Raw genomic sequence first — 25,668 nt, 5'->3', positions numbered from 1 at the left:
AAAAAATTTGTCTTTGTTAATGATGTATATCAAATTAATTTTTTAGGTATATCCTATGGTGATCCGCAATGTCCTAATTTAGACCTTAGACTTACGTTTTTGATTTACGTAAAAGACCAAGACTAAGATATTAGACTTACAAAAGGCATTAAATCTATGAAGTATCATGTTTACAGATGTAAATTATAAACTTTGAAGTATCATGTTCACAGTTATATAAATTATGCAACTAGTGCATGGAGAAGCACAAAAAAAGTAATTAACATTGTCTTTACCGCAGTCAAAAACACGCTAATCGTTTAATTAATTTTTCAGATCCGGTTTCACATTTTAAAATGTTTTTTAGAACTCTTCAAGTGAAAAAATAGTGAAATATTCTGATAAGTATGATGTAAAGATTTCAAGTACACTTGTGCTCACAAAACTTTAGTTTTGGCGGTATAACCCCTCTATTGATGAAAAAACTAGAAAGTCCAAGTTGTTATCAGAAGTTATTTCTAAATACGATCCTCAAAGAGTCAATCCAATAGGTCAAACAACCAAACATATTGTATACAACAACTTGATCCACTCGCAGGGGTCTTAGAGTGAGTCAGAGGGGCATTAATCACTAGTAAAAACAAGTCTTATGAATTAGTTTTCTCAAAAAGCTACCAAAAAATGATTAAACTTTTGATAGTTTTGGAATGAGCAAATGGACTTTCAAAATCAAAAGAAAAATTACATGGGATATGATATAAGGTCTTAGGTCACCTTCAGGGTACCTGTGTACAGGTTCTCAAAATTGAATAAAGATGCAACCAGGCTGGAGGGGGATGGGGTTAAAGAAATTGTATCAGTCATCATCGCAACATAAGCATCTAACCTCAATACGCTTTTTAACTTATCATTATTTTTAATAATCTTACTTATCATTCGTAACTTTGGTTTCAAAACTCAAAATGCTTTCTTATTTAGATAGACGATATTTCGTCTGACTTTATTTTTACCGTTGACTTTGGGAAGTCTGACGAGAAAACTTCGGTTATTGCGCAAATGCATTTTACAATTTACCGGGGGCCGTATTCTCATCTATCCGTTAAGCTTAACGCATTAGTCAAAAATTTCTTTTAAATTACGTTAATAAAAAATTTATTTAAAATTATAATTTTTTAAACATTAATGTTTTATTTTAACGAATTTATATAAATTTTCGTCAATTCTTTACTTAGAAATATTGGGATGAAATTTCAGACAAAAGTTCCGGCCCCGGAACAAATACGTTCCTGCCGTTTTACTTTGATGTTATAAGAAAACAATGAAAAATTGCGTAGCCTTAAAGGGGTTTTATTGTTTATTTTCTAGCATTATAAAAACATTTAAATTTATTTTAAATTAGATTTTATTTTAAAAAGATGTTTTCGAGAAACAAATAAATTAAATTTCTTTTTATTCATAGATTTTCATTTAACTTTTTACAATAGCAGTATAATACCCATATATCATTAGAAATGTTTATAAAATATTTTTCTACATGATTTTTTAATCCAAGTTTTCTCGTCTGATTTCCCAAATTATAAATTAAACGCGTTCTGTAAGATTGCCAAATAGGCTCCTAGTTAACAAATACTAAAATCCAATTAATAGAAGTTTATTTACATATTTTATTGTTAAAATTGCTACCTATAATATACATATATATACACTGAATAACACACTACCATTAAATAAAATAGCATGTTCAAATGATATTAAATAGTTTTGCAGTAGTACTCAACAAGCTGTTATGAAGGAAAATGCGCGGATGGAATGAAAGTAATTATAAACCTAGCGAACAAAAAAAAGATACTTTAGGAAGAAACTGCTTACCCCGTTTTTAAACTTATTATAAGTAATTTTTTAGTCATTAAATTGACAGAATTTTTCAAATTTTCAACTTCTTAAACGAAAAAATTCTTATTTAACATCGAAACAAATAAATTTAAAAATGCGAATCAACGACGCTTCAGCAAATTTGTCTATAACTTTCATTTCATCTTTAAAGTTTTTACAATGTAATTATAAACACAAGTTTGCATCGGTAAATTCGATTTCAACCCTGTTTTTTTATTACCAAGGATAAGTTGATTTTACTACTTCTTACGGAAACGTGTGGTTTTCCAGAGTGTACTTTCTTATTACGCTATAAAACAGTCAATTTCGTTAAAACTTCAACTCAGACAAAAGTAATACGAGTTCGCGCTTTGTTGAGCAGCCATATATTTAAGTTTTCGTAGTCTCGTAGACAAGCTTCAAATTGGTCTGGAGTAAAACCTTTCGTTAAACAACGTTGTTTAGCTTGATCAACTCTATAATATAAAAAATTTCCATTATGAAAGGAAAACGAACATTTAGCATATAAACGTAAACTTAATATGCGTCTTAACCAGTTAAATAACCAACGTTGTTACGTCAGTCAAACAGCTGCATCAAGTATTCACAATTTAAATACCTAACAATGTTAAAACAAATACTCACTTGACATAACTATCTAGTCCGGCAATCTCACGAATTAATCCATAAATAGCGTCAACTGCGCGAGGCTTTCTAATAGAACCATTTAAAACACAGTTAATTATTTTAACTACTTCAAATCAAAATCAAATAGAATTTCAAACCAACATTTATAAATTAAAAAGATATGGAAACTATTCAAAACAAATAAATTTACTTTTGAGGTGCTTCATCATCAGATAAAGAAGCCTTTGACATTTCCATAAGTCGCATAGCTTCGTCAATGTCTTCTTTTTCTACGGTATCCGCCAATCGAAGACGAGCCTGAAAAATTGTTTAACAACAATAAAGCAGATGTTAAAACTTCAAATACAAAAAACTTTATAAAATCTTTTAACGTATAACATACTAATGCTGTTCCGATACGTAAAACGGCAAGCAATGTCCTAGCTGACGTAAAAGTCATATCACGATTGTGTCTTGCTTCTTTTCGCATTTCAACATAAGCACTCACTATGTAATCAGTGAGTTCTTGGGGAACTGTAGGTTGTTTCTCTTTACACAAGGCTATGTAACGTCTTTAAAAGAATGTTAATAAAATATTAAACAAAATCTAAAAGTTCTGTAATAACAAATCTCTTCTATATGATTATTTTCACATACCTCATTAAATTCATATCTAATGGAGTATACTGAGCAGGAGGATGAACAGAGTTTTGATGCACGTAAGTAATGTGTTGAGCTAAGCTATACAAAAAAAAATTATTTTCATAAAACAAACGCAGACAACTCTACAGTCCTTGATCTAATTATTAGCCTAAATCCTTTGTCTTTTTAAAATACAGATATAAAAAATAAATTTATATAATTTATGATTATTAATAAAATACTCAAAATAAGAATGTTTATTAACATTAAGTCTCAATATCATCCCTTTATTCTTGTTATTAATTATATTTTTACAATAAATGCAGCAAGTCATTTATTTATTATTGTGCATTAAGGTTCTAAATAACCTTTTCAATTACACGGGGCTTTTCAGTGATTTTTTCTATGAAATATTTTATATATAACTTCCATGTCTTTTATATGATGTTTGAATCTGAGGAACTCACTAGCAAATTTAAAACTGTAATTTAAAATTAAAAAATTTAAGCGCCTTTTTGAAAGGCCAAAAATATTTTAATTAATTTTCAGCGTGACATGGCGGCTCTATCTTGCATAAGCATGTTTCTTTTGTTATTAGAAATTACACTTTCAATTGAGATAAAGACGTATTTTAACGACGCTTTTATATGCTATAAAGATGCTTGATTATCTGGGTCACAAACTTTAAAGAAATTTTTATGAAAAAAAATTTATTGCCCCTTTGACATATTTTTAATCATGATTTTTATGGTAGATTCATCACTGATGCATACTTAAAATAATAAACATTATCGCAAAATACAAAGAAAAAAGTTGTCCTTGCATTATAAAAAATCGCTAGTTTCCATTCATCAACAGCTAAACTATAGATTTCTTTGCTTATTCCAGCCTTTTTTTCTATCTGAGCATTAGTTAATTTTGGGTTTTTCCTTTTAACGCCTAATCTATGAAAACTTTGTTGAACATTATTGCAAAATATCACCTCATTTAATTTGCTGATAATCTATGAAAACTTTGTTAAACATTGATTATAACAAAATATCACCTCATTTAATTTGCTGGTAATTGTGGAATGTGTAGCTAATTTATTTTCTTCCACTAACTTAACTTTCTCTTATTTCTGGGAGTTATTTTTTTGACATTTGTATTCCTTCTAAACATCTAATGGGGGCATTTTTTTTAATTTGTTAAAGACAAATTAAAAAATAGCCTCACAGTCTTGATTTATCACAACTTCTTGATATTTAGTCAAAAGATATCAAATAATTGCTTAATAGTCAATTTTCTTTCAATCTTACTTTGTAATTGAGAACTTTTAAGCATAACTTTTAATTAAAAATTATTTTAATAAGATAAAACTGATTTATACAGAAAAATAATTAAAAATGCTGAAAAATTGTCAGAAGAGTCAATACAAAAATACAAACCTTATGTACAAACCTAATGTAATTAAGTCACAATAATTAACAAATAAAAAATTTGCTAAAACACAAATATATGTTATAAAAAACAAATACACAAATAGCTTATATAATCATTAAACTCATAAACAATGAATGTTGCATGGGTGTTACTGTGTTTATTGTTCTTGAGTTCAATGATTATATAACTTAATTTTTAAAATCAAATGTCATTTCATTAATATAGAGCATATTTTGGTGGTTTAATAAGACATCAAAATTTTTTTTATATTTGCTTGTAATCTTAAAAGAAACAAATGTTATACCCAGTAAGCACAAGACTTGATTAACACATTAAAAAACAATGTTAATACATTTTACTATGTTTTTAGATGTGTTAATCTTGTCTTGTGCTTATTGGGTATAAAAATATTAAAAATATCATGTTATACCAAAAACATTTAAAAAAAAAATAATAATTTTAAAAAACCTTGAAGAAATGAGCTTTTTCATTTTTTATTAAAAATTATTATTTTTTTAAATTTTAATATCTCAATGTGATCATCTGTAAAATTGTAGATTGAGCAGACTAAATCAAAGTTAAAGTATAACTAAATTTTTGCATTGAGCAATTAAATTTATTATCTTTATCACTGATAAAGTTGAAGATAAGGAATATTTTATATATCACTCAAGTAAATTGATAGACAACTTACAGCAAATCATTTTCTCTATTTGGTTTATCTTGGATCAACCAAAGCAAATCAAATCGAGATAACAAAGCAGCAGGTAATTGAATATTTTGTTCTGCAGTTTTCTTAGGGTTATATCGACCAAATGCAGGATTGGCAGCGGCAAGGATGGATACACGTGCATTTAATGTTGTGATAATACCTGCCTATACATTTGAAAAAAAATCTATTGCAATTTTTCATACAACTAATAAAACAAAATAAGTCATTGATGTCTATTTGAAACATATATATAACATACTTTTGCAACATATATATATGACATACTTTTGCAACATATATATGACATACTTTTGCAACATATATATGACATACTTTTGCAACATATATATGACATACTTTTGCAATTGAGACAGTTTGTTGTTCCATGACTTCATGAATAGCAGAGCGATCTCCATCTTCCATTTTATCAAATTCATCAATACAACAAACACCTTGATCAGCTAACACTAAGGCTCCACCCTCTTATATATAAAAATAAAACAGATGTATTTTGTTAAATTTTGCATTTTACATTGAATTTTATATTTTGTAACTATAAAAGAAAACACTTGATTAAAATAGTTATTAAAAATATATTTTTTGTTCAGGAAATCTTTTTGAGAAGAAAAACCAAAGCTAAGAATAACTATAAAAAAAAAAATGATTATCTGTTTGTGTACAACTTTTTAATGATTTTTTAATTTGTTGTCAAACAAGTTATTTTCTGTGCAGTTTTAATAGTATACTAATTGGTAAATCTATAAAAAAACATCTTTATAAGAAATGCTAGGCTTAATTAGTACAAAAGCTAGGCCTTCAACTTTATCCTATTTATTAAAAAACACAGAAAACATTAATGCTTTACACAGACATGTAGTCTGTTTGAACTAACAATTTGTTAAAATAACAAACTACATGTTATAAGAACTATCAAAAACAAAACACATCTCTATAAAATATCTTGAATAGAATATATCTCAATTACTTCCCAACTATTTTATAATTATATATAAAATTTCCTTTTAAATAAAAAATTATAATAAAAAGTTAGCTTCTTACAAACAAAAAAAGTATGTTGCAAAAGAATAATATAATCAATGATAAAAATAGAATAGTATGTGCAAAAGAATAATAATCAATGATAAAAAAAATATCTGAATAAAAATCAGATTTGGTTACTACTGTCAATTAGAAATACAAATTTAGAACCAGCAAGAAAAATACAGAACACCACACTGATTACAAATAATTAGATAACAAAATTTCTTGGAGCATAAATTAAGGGGTAAAAAAAGAGTACAACAGAAATTTTCAAAGAACTTACAACACCATATTTTTAAAAACAAATAAAAGTTTTTTTTTGTTCAAACCAGTAATATTAACAAAGCTTGATACAGTGTTAAAAGACAACAAATTTGAAAAGTGGTCAAATTGATATTCCAAATCAACTTATTGTTACAACCAATCTGTACAACAAAAGAAAAGAAAGGTAAAGTAGGGTACCAACAGGTAAAATTAAATTGCTGAGCCAGCTTCAACATCAAAATCTACTTTCTATGATCTAGTGTCTACAAATCTACAGTTGGCAAATATGAAGAAGATAAAATTACTTATCCACTATCAACCAGAAAATACAACCAAACCAACTAAATTAAAATTGCAACTAAATTAGTGACATCCATTGGAGTATCCCCAGATAAAGCTGCTAAAATATGCAAGCTAATGTCACAAAACTGGCTTCTTACATTTTGATGGCAAACACATTGAAGAAAGTAAATACTAAGTCATGGCAGTCATGAAAAAAAAAAAATCATAAATACATTGTTTAAAAACTTAAAAACAACCCCAAAAAAATATTTTTTTATTACCAAAATTCTTGAAGAATGAAACGTGAAACTTGTGAAGAAGCAATTGTGGTGTAACTATAGAGCTTTGTGATCAAGAAGTACCGAGTTTGATCTGATCACATCCTTACTGTGTACTATGCTAGACTGTTTCTTTACGTGTGATTTTTAGGGCTTATGGTTTGTTTTGTTTTTTTTAAATTGGTAAATTGGGCAAACAAATGATTTATCCATAAAAATTACTCAAAGAACTAGTTACAAAGATTCATTCAAACATTCTTAAAATTGATGTGCTAAACATGAAATTAAAGTGATACAATAAAAGTAAAAACTGCAACTTAGATCTATACTAAGCATTAAACAGCGGTACACATTGCACAAAAATTATAACATGTTATGCAATACATACAACATTTGCAAAATGTATTCCTAGTTTCTTGTGCAATTAATTTTAAAAAGTATGTTATGCTTAAACTATATAGCATCACTGAAAAACTGCTTATGTATATCAAAAACAAAGGCAAGTATCTTTCTAGTTTAGCCAAAGTTTCAAATAGTTTTTAGTCTACTTTTGTTTATAATTTACAATAACTTTATCATTGTATTTTGTAACCAATTATATTCTATGCAAAAGAATATATTCAATGTAAATGACTCAGAGAATATTTAATTGTGTATATATATATATATATATATATATATATATATATATATATATATATATATATATATATATATATATATATTTGATAGTGTTGATTGAGGTAAATCTTATATTTGATAGACAGATTTCTTTAAACTGTCTGCTTATTAGTGTAATTTAAAAAGTAATACATTTATAATATTATCTGATGAATTTTTAATAATATTAAATCTGTAAGTTTTAATATTTATAATTTTAAAACTTACAGATTTAATATTATAAAAATTTCACCAGATATGGTGTAAAACGTTGCGTGAAGCAACAAACTTAAACAAGAACTGCAGTTAAAAACGACACACACAAAAACGCTTTTTTTCTTCTCTTCTTTTTTTTTTTTGATTAAATAATTAATTTGATTAAAAACACTTTGATTTTTTTTTGCTGACATATTGAAGCTGACAAATAATAGTGTATTGAAAAGTAACATTCTTTGAAAGTTGTCATTTACATATTTTTTGTCAAATAATTTGGTAACTTCCTGGTAATTGGTATTATGGTAACTTTCCTGGTAATATTGGAAACTTTCCTGGTAATATTTGCATTACACGCCCAGCAACTTCATCAAATATTTGCCATTTAAATTGTAAATTAAACTTTTAGCTATTTTGTGTGAAAGGCATTAGTCTAAAGAATAAAAAAAGCTAAAAAGTTTTGAGTCTGGCTAAAAGTGGTCTAACTTATTACTGAAAATGACACTTAATTTATATTACACGACAAACAAAGTAAAAAAATTGCTTTAACTTATAGGTCAGATTTCTGCGAATCAGTAAAGCGGTTTGCATTAGAAACTTTCACAAATGTTGAGAATTCTATATTAATTTAAAAAATATATAAAAAATTTTCAGAGGTGACCGGCTAGGAAAAATAAACTAGTTTTTTTGATACTAAATATTTACATCACTTACGTTACTGAGCAATTATTATCATGGATATTTTATATCTATTGTTAAGAGTTAGAGTTGCGTAACAAAAGAATTCCAAAAGTATTGAACTCATTCATTTAATTAAAAAAGCAAATTTTAAATAACTGGTGGCACTCTTCCTGAGTGATTTTTCATAACATTTATGAAAGTTATAGAATCCAAACTTCTGGATGCAAATTTACCACATCAATATAGTGATTTAGAATCATTTTTTAAATCGAAAGTTTCTTGCATGTCAATTATGACATAAATAAAATAGTAATTTCCGAGTTTTTTATAGTTTACTTAAGTCCAAAAATTTAGATTACGAAAAACTACCTATAAATCTACTTAAAATTGCTTTAAATTATTTAAAATTGTTTTTCAGCAACTTTAAAAAATTATTTTTAAAGTTGCTTTAAAGTGTTAATAAAGTTCTAAATATTAGAACTTTATTAACACTTTATTAAATAACTGGTGGCACTCTTCCTGAGTGATTTTTTATAACATTTATGAAAGTTATAGAACCCAAACAGTTTTTCAGCAAGAGCAACTTTAAAAAATTATTTTAGTATTAGAACACGCCGAGAATTAAATTAATTTATGCTTTATTTCTTTGCCGAGCCATAAAGTCTGCAATGATTAATTTTTGGCAAGGCTTTCATTCTCATTGCCAAGGCTAGATATCAAGATTTCAAGAAATAAAATATTTTTAATCAAAATTAATTCTATAGTATTTTTTATTCTGAATAAAACTGACAAAAAATAAGCACTACGAGTATACTCGTAATTGGCAGCGAACGTGTTAATACTTATTTGAGTCATTTAAATAAGAAAATCTTTGGCTTGTCGAAGTTTTTACTTACACTTCTTACGCCTATGCTTATTGCCTTACTTTCATTAGATTGAAATTTTAAAATACTGCAAAGTATTTACATTTAAATCTTTTAAAATATTATTGACATAAAAACTGCTGTCACAGTATAGGAGGAAGGTTCAGGTAAATGTGATAGTTTGTGACAGGAGCCAAGGTGTTAAGAATTGACAAATATGGGTGACATGCTTTATGAATGACCCCTATTAATTGCATTTACAAACAATTTGTTTTACTAAAACAAAAATAAAAAAGATTTTAACTGATTTGTTTTATACTAGGAGAATAGCAAAAAAAAATTTTTTTGAAATACCAAAATAAAAATATTTATATAATTCTTACTTTTATTAATTTATCTATATTTATATGTCAACCAATATAAGAACATTTAATATTTTTCGCATATATTATTAAAAAAGTTTTTCAACTAAATTTTAGAAATAACAAAACTTTATCATGTTTTTGTTAACTTAAATTACATGAAAATTGCAAAACTTCTTTCGTTATTTTCTTGAAATATGTATATTTTATAAATTATAAAATCTGACCAACAACAATTTGGACATGTTAGCTCTATTTTCATGCTAAATTAATTCCGATTATGCAAATAAATTCATGGTTAAAACAACATTTTACAATGATAATTTTTTAATCATGCGACAATGAGAAAAAACGTAACTTTCAGATGCATACAAATGACTAAGATTAACTAACTTTAGTACTAAAGGTATATTTTAAATAAACTTTCATGTGTCTACATCAATTTTCATTTGTTAAAAGTTGACGAAAAAGAAAATAAAGTTTCATTACTTTCTCATTTTCCACTGTGGAATTGCCCACATACACACATACATACATACATATATATACACACACACACATATATATATACATACATATATATACACATTGATATGTATATATATACAACCCTTGGAATTTAGAAAAATGAGGTTGACAATAAATTACCGACCTTAAACTGTTAGAGGTCAGCATCAGGTTAGCAAAAAAAATTTGACACAAAGAGAATACCATAAAACATAGAAACGCAGCTAGGTAATTTCAAGGGTTGTGTGTGCATATATATAAATTTAAAAATAAAAAATGATTTTTTTTCCAATAACTCAGATATTTAAAATTTTCACTATTATCTTTGTGTACATTTATTTTTATAGAGATTTTACCTAAAGTCATTTCGCCAGTCAAGGTATCTTTTGTAACAGCCGCAGTAAGTCCAACACCTGAAGATCCACGCCCAGTAGTGTATTGACCTTAAGATAGTATTCATTAAATATGTATAATTTAAGTGGATACAAATCAAGAATGTTGTAAAAAGTATTACTTCGTGGTGCTAGTCTATCAATATAACCAAGTAGTTGTGATTTTGCAACACCAGGATCACCCATAAGAAGCATGTTGATACTGCCTAATATAATAAGCTTGTATAAAATAAAAACTTATTTATTTCAATATTTAAATTTTATATTTTGTTTTTAATTGAAACTATTAACTTATTTAGTAAGAAATTCATAGCGTAAAAATTGCCAGTCAGGTTGAAAACTTAAAGATCATTAGCCTTTATAACAATTTGTTAACGGCTTCTAAAGTAATATTCATCATTGGCATTCAAAAACTATAAATAAAAACAAAAGACAATGATACTATTGTAAAAGAAATTTAAAATGAATTAAATCCTTTGTTGAGATATACCTCTAATTTTCATTCCATTAGGATTTTTGTCAACTCCTCCAACAAGTAAAAGCAATAAAGCTTTTTTGATATCGTCGTGACCATAGATCTCTGGAGCAATTGAAGAGGAGAGTTTTTCATAAAAGTCAGCTTCTAAATTTTTAATCAATGAATTAATAAATATTTAATCTTCTACTTAAAATAAATTTCCATTAGAAGATTAAAGTAATAAATTGTAATAAAAAGTAATAAAGTAAGAAATAATTGTTTACAATTAACTTCCATTTAAAGAAAACTTCAAATAATTATATTTTATATATATTTTTTATAATTATATATATATTTATTATATTTTAATTTTATAGATGATGATGATTAATAAAACATAAAAAGCCATAATAAATTTATTTACACATTATATTTTTTGTAAAAAAAAAAAAGAAAAAACTTTGATAGTTATGGTTAAAAAAATAACAGAATATTTACATTAAAAAAACAAAGCTGTAGTTTTTTATAATATGTTGAATAAGCAAGTAGAACAAATTCAAAACAACAAGTTTTAAAACTAACTTAAAATGTCTATATTTGATTGCCCACTTTTTATGATGCTATGTTTTGCAAGTATCATTTTAAATCCATTTAATCAAATCAATTTCATAATTTTCAAATTCAAAAAAATACTACTAAAAAAGACTGTCAAACCTTCTGAAAGAGATAAAACTTCTTCTTCTGAGAGTTCTCGATCGTTTATTTCTTCTTCAGATTTATTCATCTTGATAATTTTCTATAAATTAGAAAAAGAATCATAACATTTGATTACTTTATAAGCAAAACCAAAACAGGCTCTGATAAAACAGTTTTCATTAGCTTGTTGATCAAAACACCAAGATTTCTCAATGCTTATTTTAAGATTACTGTTTTTTACTGTTGAGTCTACCCCCCTAATTATTAGTTGCAGGTTATCTTGATCAAAATGAACCACATGTGTTTTTATATTGATACCTAATTAAAAGATAAAAGCTTCAAAAAATATTTTTAAAGCAATCACAAAAAATTGCATTTATATAGCAATTTACAATTCTAGCATTAGGAAAAATTTGATCAAATCCAACATTTCTATAAGCAAAGCTTTTCATTTATTATTTGGCAGTTTTTGAGGTCTTAAAAGGTCGTGGGATGAAAATTAAATTCAAGGAAATTTATATCTTATTAAAATTAAATTAATATTATCAAAACTTATAAATTTATTGAATAATAAAATATTATATAAACATTAGTGTTGTCACAACTTTAAAATAGACTGTCAACTAAGTTGATTTATGTGCAGCCATGGCACAGTGGTTAGAGTTCTGGCTCAGAACCAAGAGGTCCAGGGTTTGATGCCAGCTCTAATCCAATAAACAACATTAGTAAGAAATGAGGTGCAAATTTCCTAGCTAAATGCTCTTCTGCTGTGCTCTGTGGAAATGCTCTTCCGCTGTGATCAAAATCAACTAATACATTTTTGAAATTGATCTAAGTTAGAAAACTTTAAATCAACTTTAAATTGACTTTAAAAGAAAAGTAAAGGTCAATTTAGTGAAAGTATTTAAATTAAGTGCATTAATTTATTAAAAATCTAATTTTATTAAAAATGTTATATTTTTTTGGATTTTTTTATTTGCTTAAACCATATTGTTTAAATGGAACTAAACAAAATTATTTATGTAAATTATAAGCAATAAGTAAATAAATAAAATTGACAAAAACATAAACAATAGTTTAGTTAGATAAAAAATTTACATTCATATAATAAATAAAAAATAAAGGCACATTAAATACACTAATGTTGAAATTCTTACTAAAAACAAAATTCTTTTTTTGTATTTAGTTTTGCATACATATCTAGATAGTACCTGGTGAAATGCAAACCTCAGTTGATGTAAATACTAAAACCCCTAATAATGACTATCAGTAGCATGTCGCCAATGACGTTTCATGCAAGACAAAGAGCAAAAAAATATTTGTATACTTTGTAATAAAAATATAAATATCTATATTTATGCTTTGAATTAAATAAACTACTTTTAAGTTAAATTAAGCGTCTGTAGTCAATCTTTTTAAAATAAAATACTAATAAATATAAAAGATTTTAAGAAATTTTAAGTAAATACAACAATATAATAAAAATAAAAAACCTTTTAAATAAATAAATTATAAAAAATTTTCTTTTGCTGTTAAAAATTAAATTACAGGATTTCAGGATATTTTTGATACAAATGTACTTTTCAAGGACATTGGATCCATTGGGCATTGGATGTCAGACATTTCCTTTTAGCAAACCCAGTTATTGTCTGATGTAAAAAAATAAATGTGGCCATATTGTTTTCAATAGTTGGTTCATACTATTTAACAATATTTGTACTTTTTGACAACTTTAATTTTAACTTTCACTGGTAAAACTTGTGGCTGGCTATTATAAATACTTTTACAAAACATATATTTAAACAAATAATAACCCAGTTATTATTACTGAGATTTAGAGCAAAATAGGCAAAATTGACTCAAATTCTTTTGATTTTTTAAGAAAATACCTAAGCTGAATGACAAAAATTTAAAACAAATTATTTTGCATTTGTTGCTTTGTCTAATATACAAACCAATTATATAAAAAAGAACAGAATGGTCAAATTTAATATACTTTTTTAAAATTGTCTGATTTTTACAGACAATTGCTCTTAAAAAAAACTAAAAATACTGATATGTGAAATATGTAGGTGAAACTTTTAGAGATTAAGTAACCCAATAAAAACTCTACTTACATGAGCCTCAAATATAGTTTCTGTGTTCAGACCATGCACACTTGCCGCGAATCCTTGTTTAATCATGGGTAACAAAACTCCTGTAATTTGAACATGATCCCCAGGTACAACTAAACGTGTATTATCTCCATGTGCTACAATAGTCATTGTTCTTGGTATATTACCAACAGGGACCTGGTCACTGTGTTCTTGAATTTTTAGCTCTTGATATTTAATAAATTTTGAACCGCGAGTTTGTAGATAGAGTTGACCGCCAGATCTATAAAAGTATTTTTATTAAAAAAATATTGATTTTAAAAATAAGACTTAAAAAGAATTTTAAAAAATATTAAATAGTAACCACCTATTAGTCTTACAGTCATGGCTTTCACAATTAATTAATGGCATGAACGTTGGTGAATTTATACATTGGTAAGCTTCAGCTCCACATCGATCACATGTGTAAGTAGCAACTGACATTACAGGTTTTACTTCAGTACACCTTGTAACAATACCACGCACTACTGATAACTTTCCGATTCGTTCAGCTTTTATATTTCTTACAGATTCTGCTTTTTGTTGGCTGCTGTGTTTAAACTGGATTTCACTTTTAAAAAAAAAGATATTGGAATTATAAAGATAGTGAATATATATATATATATATATATATATATATATATATATATATATATATATATATATATATATATATATATATATATATATATATATATATATATATATATATATGAAGTATATGTACATTAGTGATGTACAGATAGCACATTTGTGGCTGATTCCGATACTGATGGATCAAAAAAGGCTGATACCAATGAATTAACAAATTATTAAAATTTTGAAAATTTAAAACCATACAACTTTAAATTGAGTCAATGCTGGTAAACAAATACTTGGATCCAAATCAGAACCAAACCATTATTTTAAAAGACATTAGAAAAATTCAGTTAATAATAGACATTTTTCAGTTTTTTTTATTATGAAAAAAAAACTTTAAAAAAAGAAAATTATACTAAGATAAGCAGTTTACTTAAAATTCTTAATTAAATAATTAGTAACTTAGATATCTAAACAACAATCATATAGAAGGCTATACTTGAACATGTATAGATAACAATGCTTAAATAGTTTACTTTTAATGATAACAATAGAACAACACAAAATAAAATCATTTTAAAAACAATAATATGGTAATAAAAGTACATTCAGCTGTTAAATTAAAGCTTATAAACATGATCTTAAAGAATAAAAAAATTTGCCTGTAAACAAAGTAAAAATAAACAATACTTAAAAAAAATTTTAACTAATGCATAAAGTTTAGTTTATTTATTATAAACTAAACTATTATCATCATGCAAGATAAAAATATTAAAATGCCATCAGTTGGAAAATTGGTAAATTAATAAAAAAGGCAGGTGCTGATAGCAATATAAATATGTGTGTAATTGTGTGTTAACTAGAATTTATAGGTATTTTTTTTAATTGGGAAAACTCCCTTATTCAGTTGATGTGTGTACTGAAACCTTACCACTCCCTAAACCAGTATGACACCAGAATGTCAATCTAAATGTACTTTTATATTTTTTAATATATACAGCTTTTGATATCCAAGTCAGCATTCAGCTATGCCAATGTAAAAAGGACATACTTTAGTCAACTACAATATACAACTGCCGACCTTAATTTTCAAATGTCAGCATGTAAAAATAAACAAATATGTACAAATAAATATATACTACATCAGGCCTTGTTAAGAAGCATTACTATGTTCACATCTTACGTTACAAATGACAATTTATGTACGCATTCGGTAATTTCATGTAAAGCTAAGGCTTTCATCTTTTGGAATATTTAAATTATCTTTTGATATCGTTTATGTTTATTTACGAAAATATTAGATTATAAAAAAAAAGAAAAAGCATTAAACCACAATTGTGAAATAACCAAATTTTTTGTTAATTTAAAATTTAATTAAAAAATTTCAAGTGCTATGAAGTTATTATATTATATAATATTTTTTTAAAGTTAAAAAATTACAATGATTAAAAATGTCATTATAATATTTTTGATTTTTAAATATAGTAATTTTTTTAATATGCTTTATAAAAAAAATAAAAAGTAAATTAACCATTATTATAGTATTAAATGTTTTATTATACTTTAATGTAGATATTGAATATATACAATTGACAGTTTTTTCGATTGATATTTGATGAACACAGAATTTTCTTATTTTAAAAATTAAACTTGAGCTACTAAGTTGTTTTTGTTTAATTAGCAATTTTTTAAAAAATAATTTTGACTCAATTTAATTAAATTTAGTTAGAGCATTTTTGAATTGATTTAAATAGGTGAGTTCAGTTCAAAATTAAGAAAAAGTTTTTTTTCTTATTAAAAATTTATTTATGTGAAAATAGGAGCAACCACTCGACACCAAAATAACTATTTGCGAATAAATATTCAATATTTTTATGCGGAAAAATTTGAATTAAAACTTTGGTAATAGGTAGGACAACACAACTTAGTTGCAGTCAAAAAATGGTAAAAGATACTCTATATAGATTTGATATCAGAAAAGATCAAACAATATGTCCAAGTGTAGACAATGCTGTTAATCACACTTTTAAATGCATACTCAACAAACAAAACTCTGTTTTTAAAAAAAAAAGTTAAAACCAGACTGTTGCACAATACGAGTTAAAATCTTGCCACCGCCAACTCAGCGTTTGAGTAGTACTTTGGTACGCAAAAATGTTGGGCACTACTTTGGATTAGTCTTTATGATTATTTGTGAAAAAAATAACAGACAATACTTTGGATTAGTCTATATGACTATTTAGGCTGTTCCTATGCTAAGCCAACAATATCTTATGATATATGAACATTTCATAGAAAAATATACGATGAAAATTGAAATAAGTAATAAAAATAAATAAATATATCAACCCTCACAATAAGGGTCGGGATTTAACGGTGCTGCCATTAAAGTGTTTGCTGACTTCATTTTTATGTTTCATGGTAAACGCTTAGTGTAAAATTTTTTTTGCCGACCTTTAACAGTTTGAACAGGCAATAAATTACCTCATTATTCCTAATTCTGAGGGTTAATAAATATATATATATATATATATATATATATATATATATATATATATATATATATATATAACAATGGGAAGTTACAACGGAGTAGAAATGTGCGAATTTGTAGGCTTATATATTTTAAATTTCCTAGCTAAAATAGTTCATTTTAACCAATTAGGCTTGTACCGCGATGATGGCTTAGTAATAATGCAAAAAAAATCAGGGCCTCAACTTGACAAAGTCAGAAAAAATATTATAGAAATTTTCAAAAACATTGGCTTCCAAATTGAGATAAACATTAATTTAAAAATTGTGAATTTTCTTGATGTCAATTTAACCTCTCAGAAAATTCTTATAGGCCTTATAAAAAACCTTATGATAAATTATCGTATATTAATATAAATTCGAATCATCCCCCTCAAATCTTAAAACAAATTCCTATTTCAATTAATAATAGACTCCTTTAATGAAAACAAAAACTCCTTTAATGAAAATTTTTTCAACTCTTCCAAACGCGTGTATGAAGATGCTCTTAAAAAAAGCGGATTTAAAAATTTTCAGCTTAAATTTGAAACAAAAATTGCAAAAATGCGAAATAGAAATAGAAATATAATTTGGTTTAACCCACCGTACAGCAAAAATGTTTCAACAAAGGTTGGAAAAGCGTTTTTAAAATTAGTTGACAAACATTTCCCTCCCTCTAATAAATTGCACAAAATTTTTAACTATTAAAGTAAGCTATAGCTGTACAAAAAATATTGAAAGAATTATAAAAGGCCATAATTTTGCATTGATTAATAAAAATGAATTTCTCAAAGAAAAAAATACTGAAAATTGTAACTGCAAGCAAAAACCTGACTGCCCTATGAATGGCAAATGCTTATCAAAAAACATTATTTACAAATGCATTGCTTCCACACAAAACAACCCTGATAAACATATCGGCTTAACCGAGGGCAAATGGAAAAAACATTATGCCAATCACAAACAATCTTTTAAACATAAAAAATACTCAAAAGAGACTATGCTGTCTAAATATATTTGGCAACTAAAAGAAAAAAATATTAATTTTAAATTAAACTGGTCTATCCTAAAAACTGCGCCTGCCTATAACAACATTTCCAAAAAATGTATACTATGTTTACAAAAAAAATTTGAAATTATTACTCATTTAGATCAAGAAAATTTACTGAATAAAAAATCAGAATTAATTTCTAAATGCAGACATGAAAATAAGTTCCTTTTAAAAAATTATAAAAACAAATGACCAGTCCAAATTTATCCTAATTCTAAAGAATTCTTTTCGTGATTTTTTAATTATCTAATGTAGTTGATGCAACTTCCTGGTTGCAAAATACTACAGTTATTACATAATTAATTATAACAATTCCCAACTTCCTGTGAAATAATTTTTCTATAATTTGAAAATTTTTTTATGTTTAGACATTCTTCCTGATGAACCTACAGATGGTGAAACACAGTGTTGAAGTAATCAAAAATTAGATAAGTGTTTTTACTAATATATATATATATATATATATATATATATATATATATATATATATATATATATATATATATATATATATATATATATATATATATATATATATATATATATTATATGTATATTACATATATACATATATGTTATATATGTATATTACATATATGTATATACATATGTATATACAAACATACATATATATGTATGTACATATATATATGTGTATATATATGTATGTACATATATATATATATATATGTGTGTGTATATATATATATATATATTATATATGTATATTACAAACATACATATATATATATGTATATACATATGTATATACAAACATACATATATATGTATGTACATATATATATATGTGTATATATATGTATGTACATATATATATGTGTATATATATGTATGTACATATATATATATATATATATATATATATATATATATATATATATATATATATATATATATGTGTGTGTGTGTGTGTGTATATATATGTGTGTGTATATATATATATATATATATATATATATATATATATATATATATATATATATATATATATATATATATATATATATATATATATATATAAATATACAGAGGTCAAAATAGATGTTGGAATTGCTGCCCCTCAGACCATTCTTGAGACTTGTTTGAGGGGGGCACCAATGATTGCTCATTTATACTGAAAAAATGAACAATGATTTGTTGCCCTCCTCTAGCAGGTCTCAAAAATGGTCTGAGGGGTTGCAATGTCTGACACTTATTTGGACCCCTGTGTGTGTGTGTGTTATAAAAAAAAAAAAAAAATTATCTATCAATAATAATAATGATAATAATATTTACTAAAGATGTCTCCAGTATTACTTACTATCTTCTTAAGAGCTCAGGAGGATACATTTTCCTTATGTCTTCTTGTAATCCACCAGGTTGAGGTGGATGTAGCTGGCGCTCCATCATTAATCTATGTTCAATAAAAACATCGAGGACATCTTTGTTTTCAACCTAAGAGATAGGAAAAGATTTTTTTTATTGTTACTTATATGTAATCAGTGAACAGTTAAAATCTTTTTACCATCAACTATGTTAATCTGATTCTTATTCAAAAAATTTTTATATTTTCAAGCAGTTTAATTTGATTTTTTTATTATCTATAGCTTTAATTTAAAAAATTGCTTCAGAATAATAATATATTACATAGAATAGCGGTGTATTATTAGTAGCCAACAGGAATGTAGTACATACAACAGCAGCATATTACGCTAACTAGATTATACTACAAACAATGGCAACTTTTATACAACCAACTAAAATTCATATTCGCCTTTTAATCATCATAAGCAATTACTGAATAAGTGTAATGTTATTAAACAATTTTCAGTGGCCCTGTAAATTTAAAAGTTTATATACCATCAAGAGTTAAAATGTTTACAAAGAGAGGAAAGGTTTTTAAAGTTAATGATTTATATCAAATTTTTTATTTTAATTTTTGAGTTATACAGTTTATAAAATTAACTAATTATACAGTTAAGAAAAAATATTTGTAAAAATCAGATATTAAAAATAAACTAAATAATTAGAAAAAAAAAAACATGAATACTAACTTCTCTTTCTTTATAATCGGGAAGCATTTCAAATACTACATCAGAAAAAAGTTGTGAATATCTTCGAGTATTGTTAGCAATATTTTCAGCCAATTCAGGATTCATCTGCAAAAAATAGATTAAAAGTTTAATTTGATTTTCTGAAAGCTTTAATAGTTAAGCTTGTTTCTCTGTGGAACAGCATTGTAAACCTCATTTTTATTTTATTATTTAAGATAAAGAAAAATATATATTTAACTATTTATATTAAAATGGAAGCAGTTGATTGACAAATAATAATTCTTTTTTCATCAATCACACAATTTTTGAATCAATTTCTAACATAAAGAATAGTTATGTATGCAAGAAACCTATCTTTTAATTATATATTAAACAAAATAATAACAGGTGATGCATAAGTTATCGGACAAAATAAAAACATCAATAACTTATTTACAAATGAAAAAAAAACTATTGTACTTCTTTTTTTTAAAGTATTAATCTTTTAACAAAAATAAGTTATTTTTTAAATGAAAAATCACCATCATCTGCAATTGATCTCAATTTTGCTATGACACATTTCATAGGTGACTGCAAAAAATTTAAATCGATTTCTTGTAGTTTTAATTTAGTTCAATCAATTAAAACTTGCTCTGTTGAAACTTGCCGATCTCTTTGTAAAACTTGTAAAACTTCTATGCCAAAGTCCCCAAACGTTTTCAGTTGGTCGTGAAAACTTGAGGCACGTTTGGGGATTTATCAATGTAATAGACATATTGGTTCATTCAATTTAGAGAATCTTTAAAATAACGAGAACTAGCTGACCAAAATAAATAGTTAGTCTCCATGAATGAATGGAAGAAGTTGTTTTACTAAACATTCATCAATATAGATTTATGAATTAATTGCTACAGCCTTGGATGTGTGAAACAATAACTCACAGTCAGATATCTCACTATCAGAAAAGGATTGAACAGTTTTAAGTCTTTTTAGGTTATCTTATATTGTACTTCAAGCAAATCCTTCCTTTTCAAAATGATTTACTATTTCTTTTTTTTATATATTAAGTTTATTTATAAAAAACATTTTGAGTCGCTTTCGAAAAGATTTTTTTTCAGCTGCATTTAACCTCATTTTAAATAATTGTGTTTCAAATAATAAAGTTTTTATTTTATAGAACGTTTATGCCTATGCATAAAAACACAAAAACAAATTATTATGCTCAAATAATTAAATTCAGATTCGTCCGATAACTTCTAAATCACCCGTTATGAAAAATGAAAGGATTGCAAACTTTAAGATTACATTAAAATTAAAGAATTTATTAACCTTTATTCTTTTCTTTTTTAAATTTTTCTAAAAACACCTCTTAAAAATGTATTTTTTGTAAATCTACTATATTGAAATAGATTTATAAAAACTGTTATAAAAACTGCTACCAAGTTTTTCATTGTTTAATTTTACACTTGAAATAAATATAAGTATTTCTTTTTCGTTGGCCTTTTTTTTGAACTGTGCATTAAGGGCTGAAATATAGTGCAGGCTTGGTCAGGAAGCGGGTGTGATTGCACTCTGTATCTGACCACGCGTATAATATTTAGTCGCAATAACACGGCTACGACTTTATAGATGTTCTGAGAACAAAAAAGCGAAATAAGAAAAAAAAATTTAACTTGACGGGAGACAACTACTGAAAAAATTAACTAAAAAAGAAATGAATACTTAACGAAGAAAAAAACCTAACTAAAACAAAATAAATTAAGTTTAGAATAAATTATTTCTAAATTTCTCTTTTATAATTTTTTCATAAAATGAAGCGACACTTTTATAAAAAGTAAATATATTTTTTAAATCAAAATTAAATTATATATTTTTAAAATCTAAATTAAATCATATACTTTTTATCAGAATTAAATTATGCTTTTATGATGTTTGCTTCAAGCTTAAAAAATCAATCATTACAATAAAATAAAAACAAAATAAAAACAAACATTGGTAAAAAAAAAGCCAATATACAGCATTTATATCTCTATAACTATATTGAATATATAGAGAATGAAACATTCATAATAATATAATATGTATTTACATCTTGGACATCATCTAGTTCAATACAAAGGCTGGTGAGTTCCCTATGAGCAATTTTTACCTAAAAATAAAATAAAAAATAAGTTAGTTTCTTTTCTTTCATAAATGTGCAGCTAAATGCTGAATCATAACTTAAAATTGTTGTGTACATATTGTGAATCATAACTTAAAATTGTTGTGTACATATTTTGATTATTTAAGTTGATGTTTATAAGTACTGAATTCTTTTTTATTTTTTTAAATAACTATTATAATCAAAATATCTTAATTAAATTATAAAAATAATTTAAATTATTATTTAAAAAGATTTTGGTATTTACTAAATCAAATAAATTTGTTATAACAAGATATTAAGATAATGTATGAATTAATTTAATATATAAATCTTATTAAATAAATATACCAATGCATTTCCATATTTAAAGTCTTTTCCATCTGGACCATTAACACAGTGCTCAGATAAAAACCTACGAACATGATCTATATAAAAGTGAAGCAAAGTGTATATATACATATCATACTGCCAACTAAGGACAACATAAAACATTACTGATGACATCATACTAAAATAAATATTAATAAAGCATTGATTAAAAGCTTTTTAAATTATCTGAAGCAGATGAGACATCTTAGTGAGCAACTTCTTAGGGTTGTATAAACATTGCTACATCCTAAAAATGATACATCCTGGCAGTATGTTACTTACAAGAGTGTTTATTAATAAAAATATATTTTAAACTATGAAGATTTCATTCCTTGTGATTATTTAAAAGAAACCTTTAAAAAAGCATTTAATGTAAACTATGTTTAAAAAAGTGCATAAACTATAAACTATGTTTAAAAATGAACAGACTACGGTGCATTATATATTTTTACTGAATGTAAAAAAAAAAAAAACTTGAATAAAATTAGACACACTGTTTTTTAAAACATTGTCAAATTGCTATGGTATTATTTTTTAAATGAATTAGTGGCATTTTGAATAATGTGAATAGGCACAAGAATCATTAATAACACTTTGTTATAACAAGGTTCCCACTATTAAAACTGAGGCTAAAAGTAAGGATTTTAAGGAGATTTAAGGAGATATTTTCCTAATATTTAAGGAGATTTGGTCGCAAATAACAATTCTTTGAAAGAAAAAGTAAGGAGAATTAAGGAGAAAACAATTAAATTAATAACAGAATCTTATTTTTCTTTATTATTATTATAATCATTTTTCACTTTATTATATCACATTATTATAATTTTATTATTATATCACTTTTTAATATATAATTGGATTTAAAATGGATTTAAAATTGGATATAAAATAGATTTATATAATTTTATTATTATATCACTTTATTATATCACATTATTATAATCACTTATCACACAACATCGAAGAACTATATATTTTCTTCTTTATTAATAAGTATAACACAGGTCAACAATTTATGTTTTTTTAAAATCTCTATGAAAATATGCTTCTTTTGACGATTTTTTTTTACTTTACCCCAAATACTAAAAAAAAAAATTTGAACCCAAATATCTTTACAACTTGATGTGATAGTGAAAAATAAGTTGCATATTTGAAACCAAAATGAGAAATTAAGGAGAGCAGTCAAATTTTACCTTTTTTAAGGATATTTAGGTTTTTTAGGAGTGGGAACCCTGTATAAATAACTCATGTGTCATTGTTTTTCACTAGTATATTAAATTTTTGTCTAACTTTATCAAACAAAATTAACCTAATAAAAATCGTTAACAATAATGCATGTCAAAATTTTGTTATAAAATAAGTATTTTTAGTAAATTGAATTACCTAAATTTATATTTATATTAATAATAAATATAAAAATAATCTTTGATAATTTATTTTTATATAAACAGTTATTATTTTTTTTATTATAGTAGTCTGTGATTTTAATTTTTTAGCTTCAAGTTTTCCCCTGGGAAAAAAAACCCTGGTTGCCCTGCGGGTGTCTGACACAGTATTTTCACAGGTAATGTGAGGTGATATTTTTCAGGTGAGTTTTTTTTTTAATTCTGACTCACTCACAACAAGACTGCAAGCAACCACTATTAAGTTGGGAGTTACTAGAAAAAAAGAATAGAGTTAGAGAGAATAAAAAAAGAATAGAGCTGTAAATAGAGCAGAATAGAAGAATAGAGCAGTGAAATGGTTGACAGAAGACTTGAAAAGTTGAAGGTTTTTCATTTTATAGAAGAACAATCAAGTTAAAATAATTGAAAGAAATCCTTACATTAAAATTTTAAAACCTTAAAAACTTTTACTTGCAATGTCATTAAAATTATTGATACTAATGTGTAATCATGAAGCAGAACTAGCTTCTAACCACTAAACCTAATTTACTCTGATGTGTGATGGTATATGCCTTGATAGAATATATTAAAAAAACAAAAATTTCTGTAAAAAAGCAGCTAATTTAAAAATTTATAGCTCTTAAAGAAATATAAATATTAAAACCACTAAAAAAAACAGCAAATTTTAAAAAATACATTTCTTAAAGAAATATAAATTTTAAATATGTCAAAGGGTGTTGGAGACATTTTACTTTCTAGTGCTCTTGATAACCATTTAAACATACTTTCACTTATTTTCAATATAATTTTTTAATACCTAGTAATGTGCATTTCAATAAAAAAAAGCATTGACAAAATGATGTATTTGTATCCAAAATTTGTAACATAAACATCATATCTTTGTAGAATAGTTGAATAGAGCACTTACCAAAAATATGTAGCAATCAAATGATAAGTTAATTTAATTAGTTAAACTTAATATTAAGATCAGAAAGAAACAAAAATAAAACTGCATGATAAATTAGTCAAATATTTTTTCCACTAGCCTCTAAAATTCTAACAGTGTCCTTCTTTCTTCGTATACTGAGGTTCTATTAATGACCTATACAATTTCATTAAAATTACTATTAGTAGTACACTAAAATTTACAGTTTAATTATTTACAGTTTAAGTATTTAAATTGTTGTCTCGTGATTATTAATTCTATTTAATAATCAAAATATAATTTAATCAAACCTTTTTCTTCACTGTAATCTTTTGGCATCGTATTGATTTAACAATATTAAAATATACTGACTTAAACCTATCTACAAAGGCAACTTTTAACTTAGATGAAATGGCGGGAAAGTAAAGTTTAATGGCGCAAGCGTATTGATTTCAAAATAATAAGAATGACATCGGCGAATTTTTTGAAGCCAAAATTTGCTATTTATCCGGCAATTTACAAAATAATTTACAAAATAAATCGCGGTTGTTTGCACCGAATAACTGAATGTTATAAATCATAGTTACTTA

At 25.2% G+C, this 25,668-nt stretch overlaps 1 protein-coding gene across 1 annotated transcript; it reads right to left on the bottom strand.

The window, feature by feature from the left end:
* Positions 1 to 1,992: 1,992 nt before the first annotated feature.
* LOC100205636 (DNA replication licensing factor mcm7-B) lies at positions 1,993 to 25,580 on the bottom strand. Its single transcript, XM_065807451.1, has 18 exons — positions 25,390 to 25,580; positions 22,748 to 22,824; positions 22,346 to 22,405; positions 20,278 to 20,382; positions 19,545 to 19,678; positions 14,411 to 14,653; positions 14,068 to 14,326; positions 11,969 to 12,050; positions 11,288 to 11,419; positions 10,920 to 11,003; positions 10,762 to 10,848; positions 5,612 to 5,736; positions 5,237 to 5,418; positions 3,136 to 3,219; positions 2,882 to 3,050; positions 2,690 to 2,796; positions 2,497 to 2,565; positions 1,993 to 2,327 (listed from the first exon to the last, which is right to left on the bottom strand). Exons 1-18 carry the CDS (start codon positions 25,415 to 25,417, stop codon positions 2,195 to 2,197), a joined length of 2,160 nt encoding a protein of 719 aa, XP_065663523.1. The 5' UTR covers positions 25,418 to 25,580; the 3' UTR covers positions 1,993 to 2,194.
* Positions 25,581 to 25,668: the final 88 nt, after the last annotated feature.

The sequence above is a fragment of the Hydra vulgaris genome, chromosome 10 (genome assembly GCF_038396675.1).
Source record: "Hydra vulgaris chromosome 10, alternate assembly HydraT2T_AEP".
Lineage (NCBI taxonomy): Eukaryota > Metazoa > Cnidaria > Hydrozoa > Anthoathecata > Hydridae > Hydra > Hydra vulgaris.
Note: the sequence above shows the minus strand (reverse complement) of the source record. Positions and strands in the feature narration are given on the sequence as shown.

Coding starts and splice junctions, on each gene's coding strand:
- LOC100205636 (XM_065807451.1), bottom strand. CDS start 25,417: ATGCCAAAAGATTACAGTGAAGAAAAAG. Junction 12,051..14,067: donor AAACTATATTTGAGGCTCAT/GTAAGTAGAGTT, acceptor TCTAATTTATAG/AAAATTATCAAGATGAATAA. Junction 5,737..10,761: donor GACTGGCGAAATGACTTTAG/GTAAAATCTCTA, acceptor TTTATATATAAG/AGGGTGGAGCCTTAGTGTTA.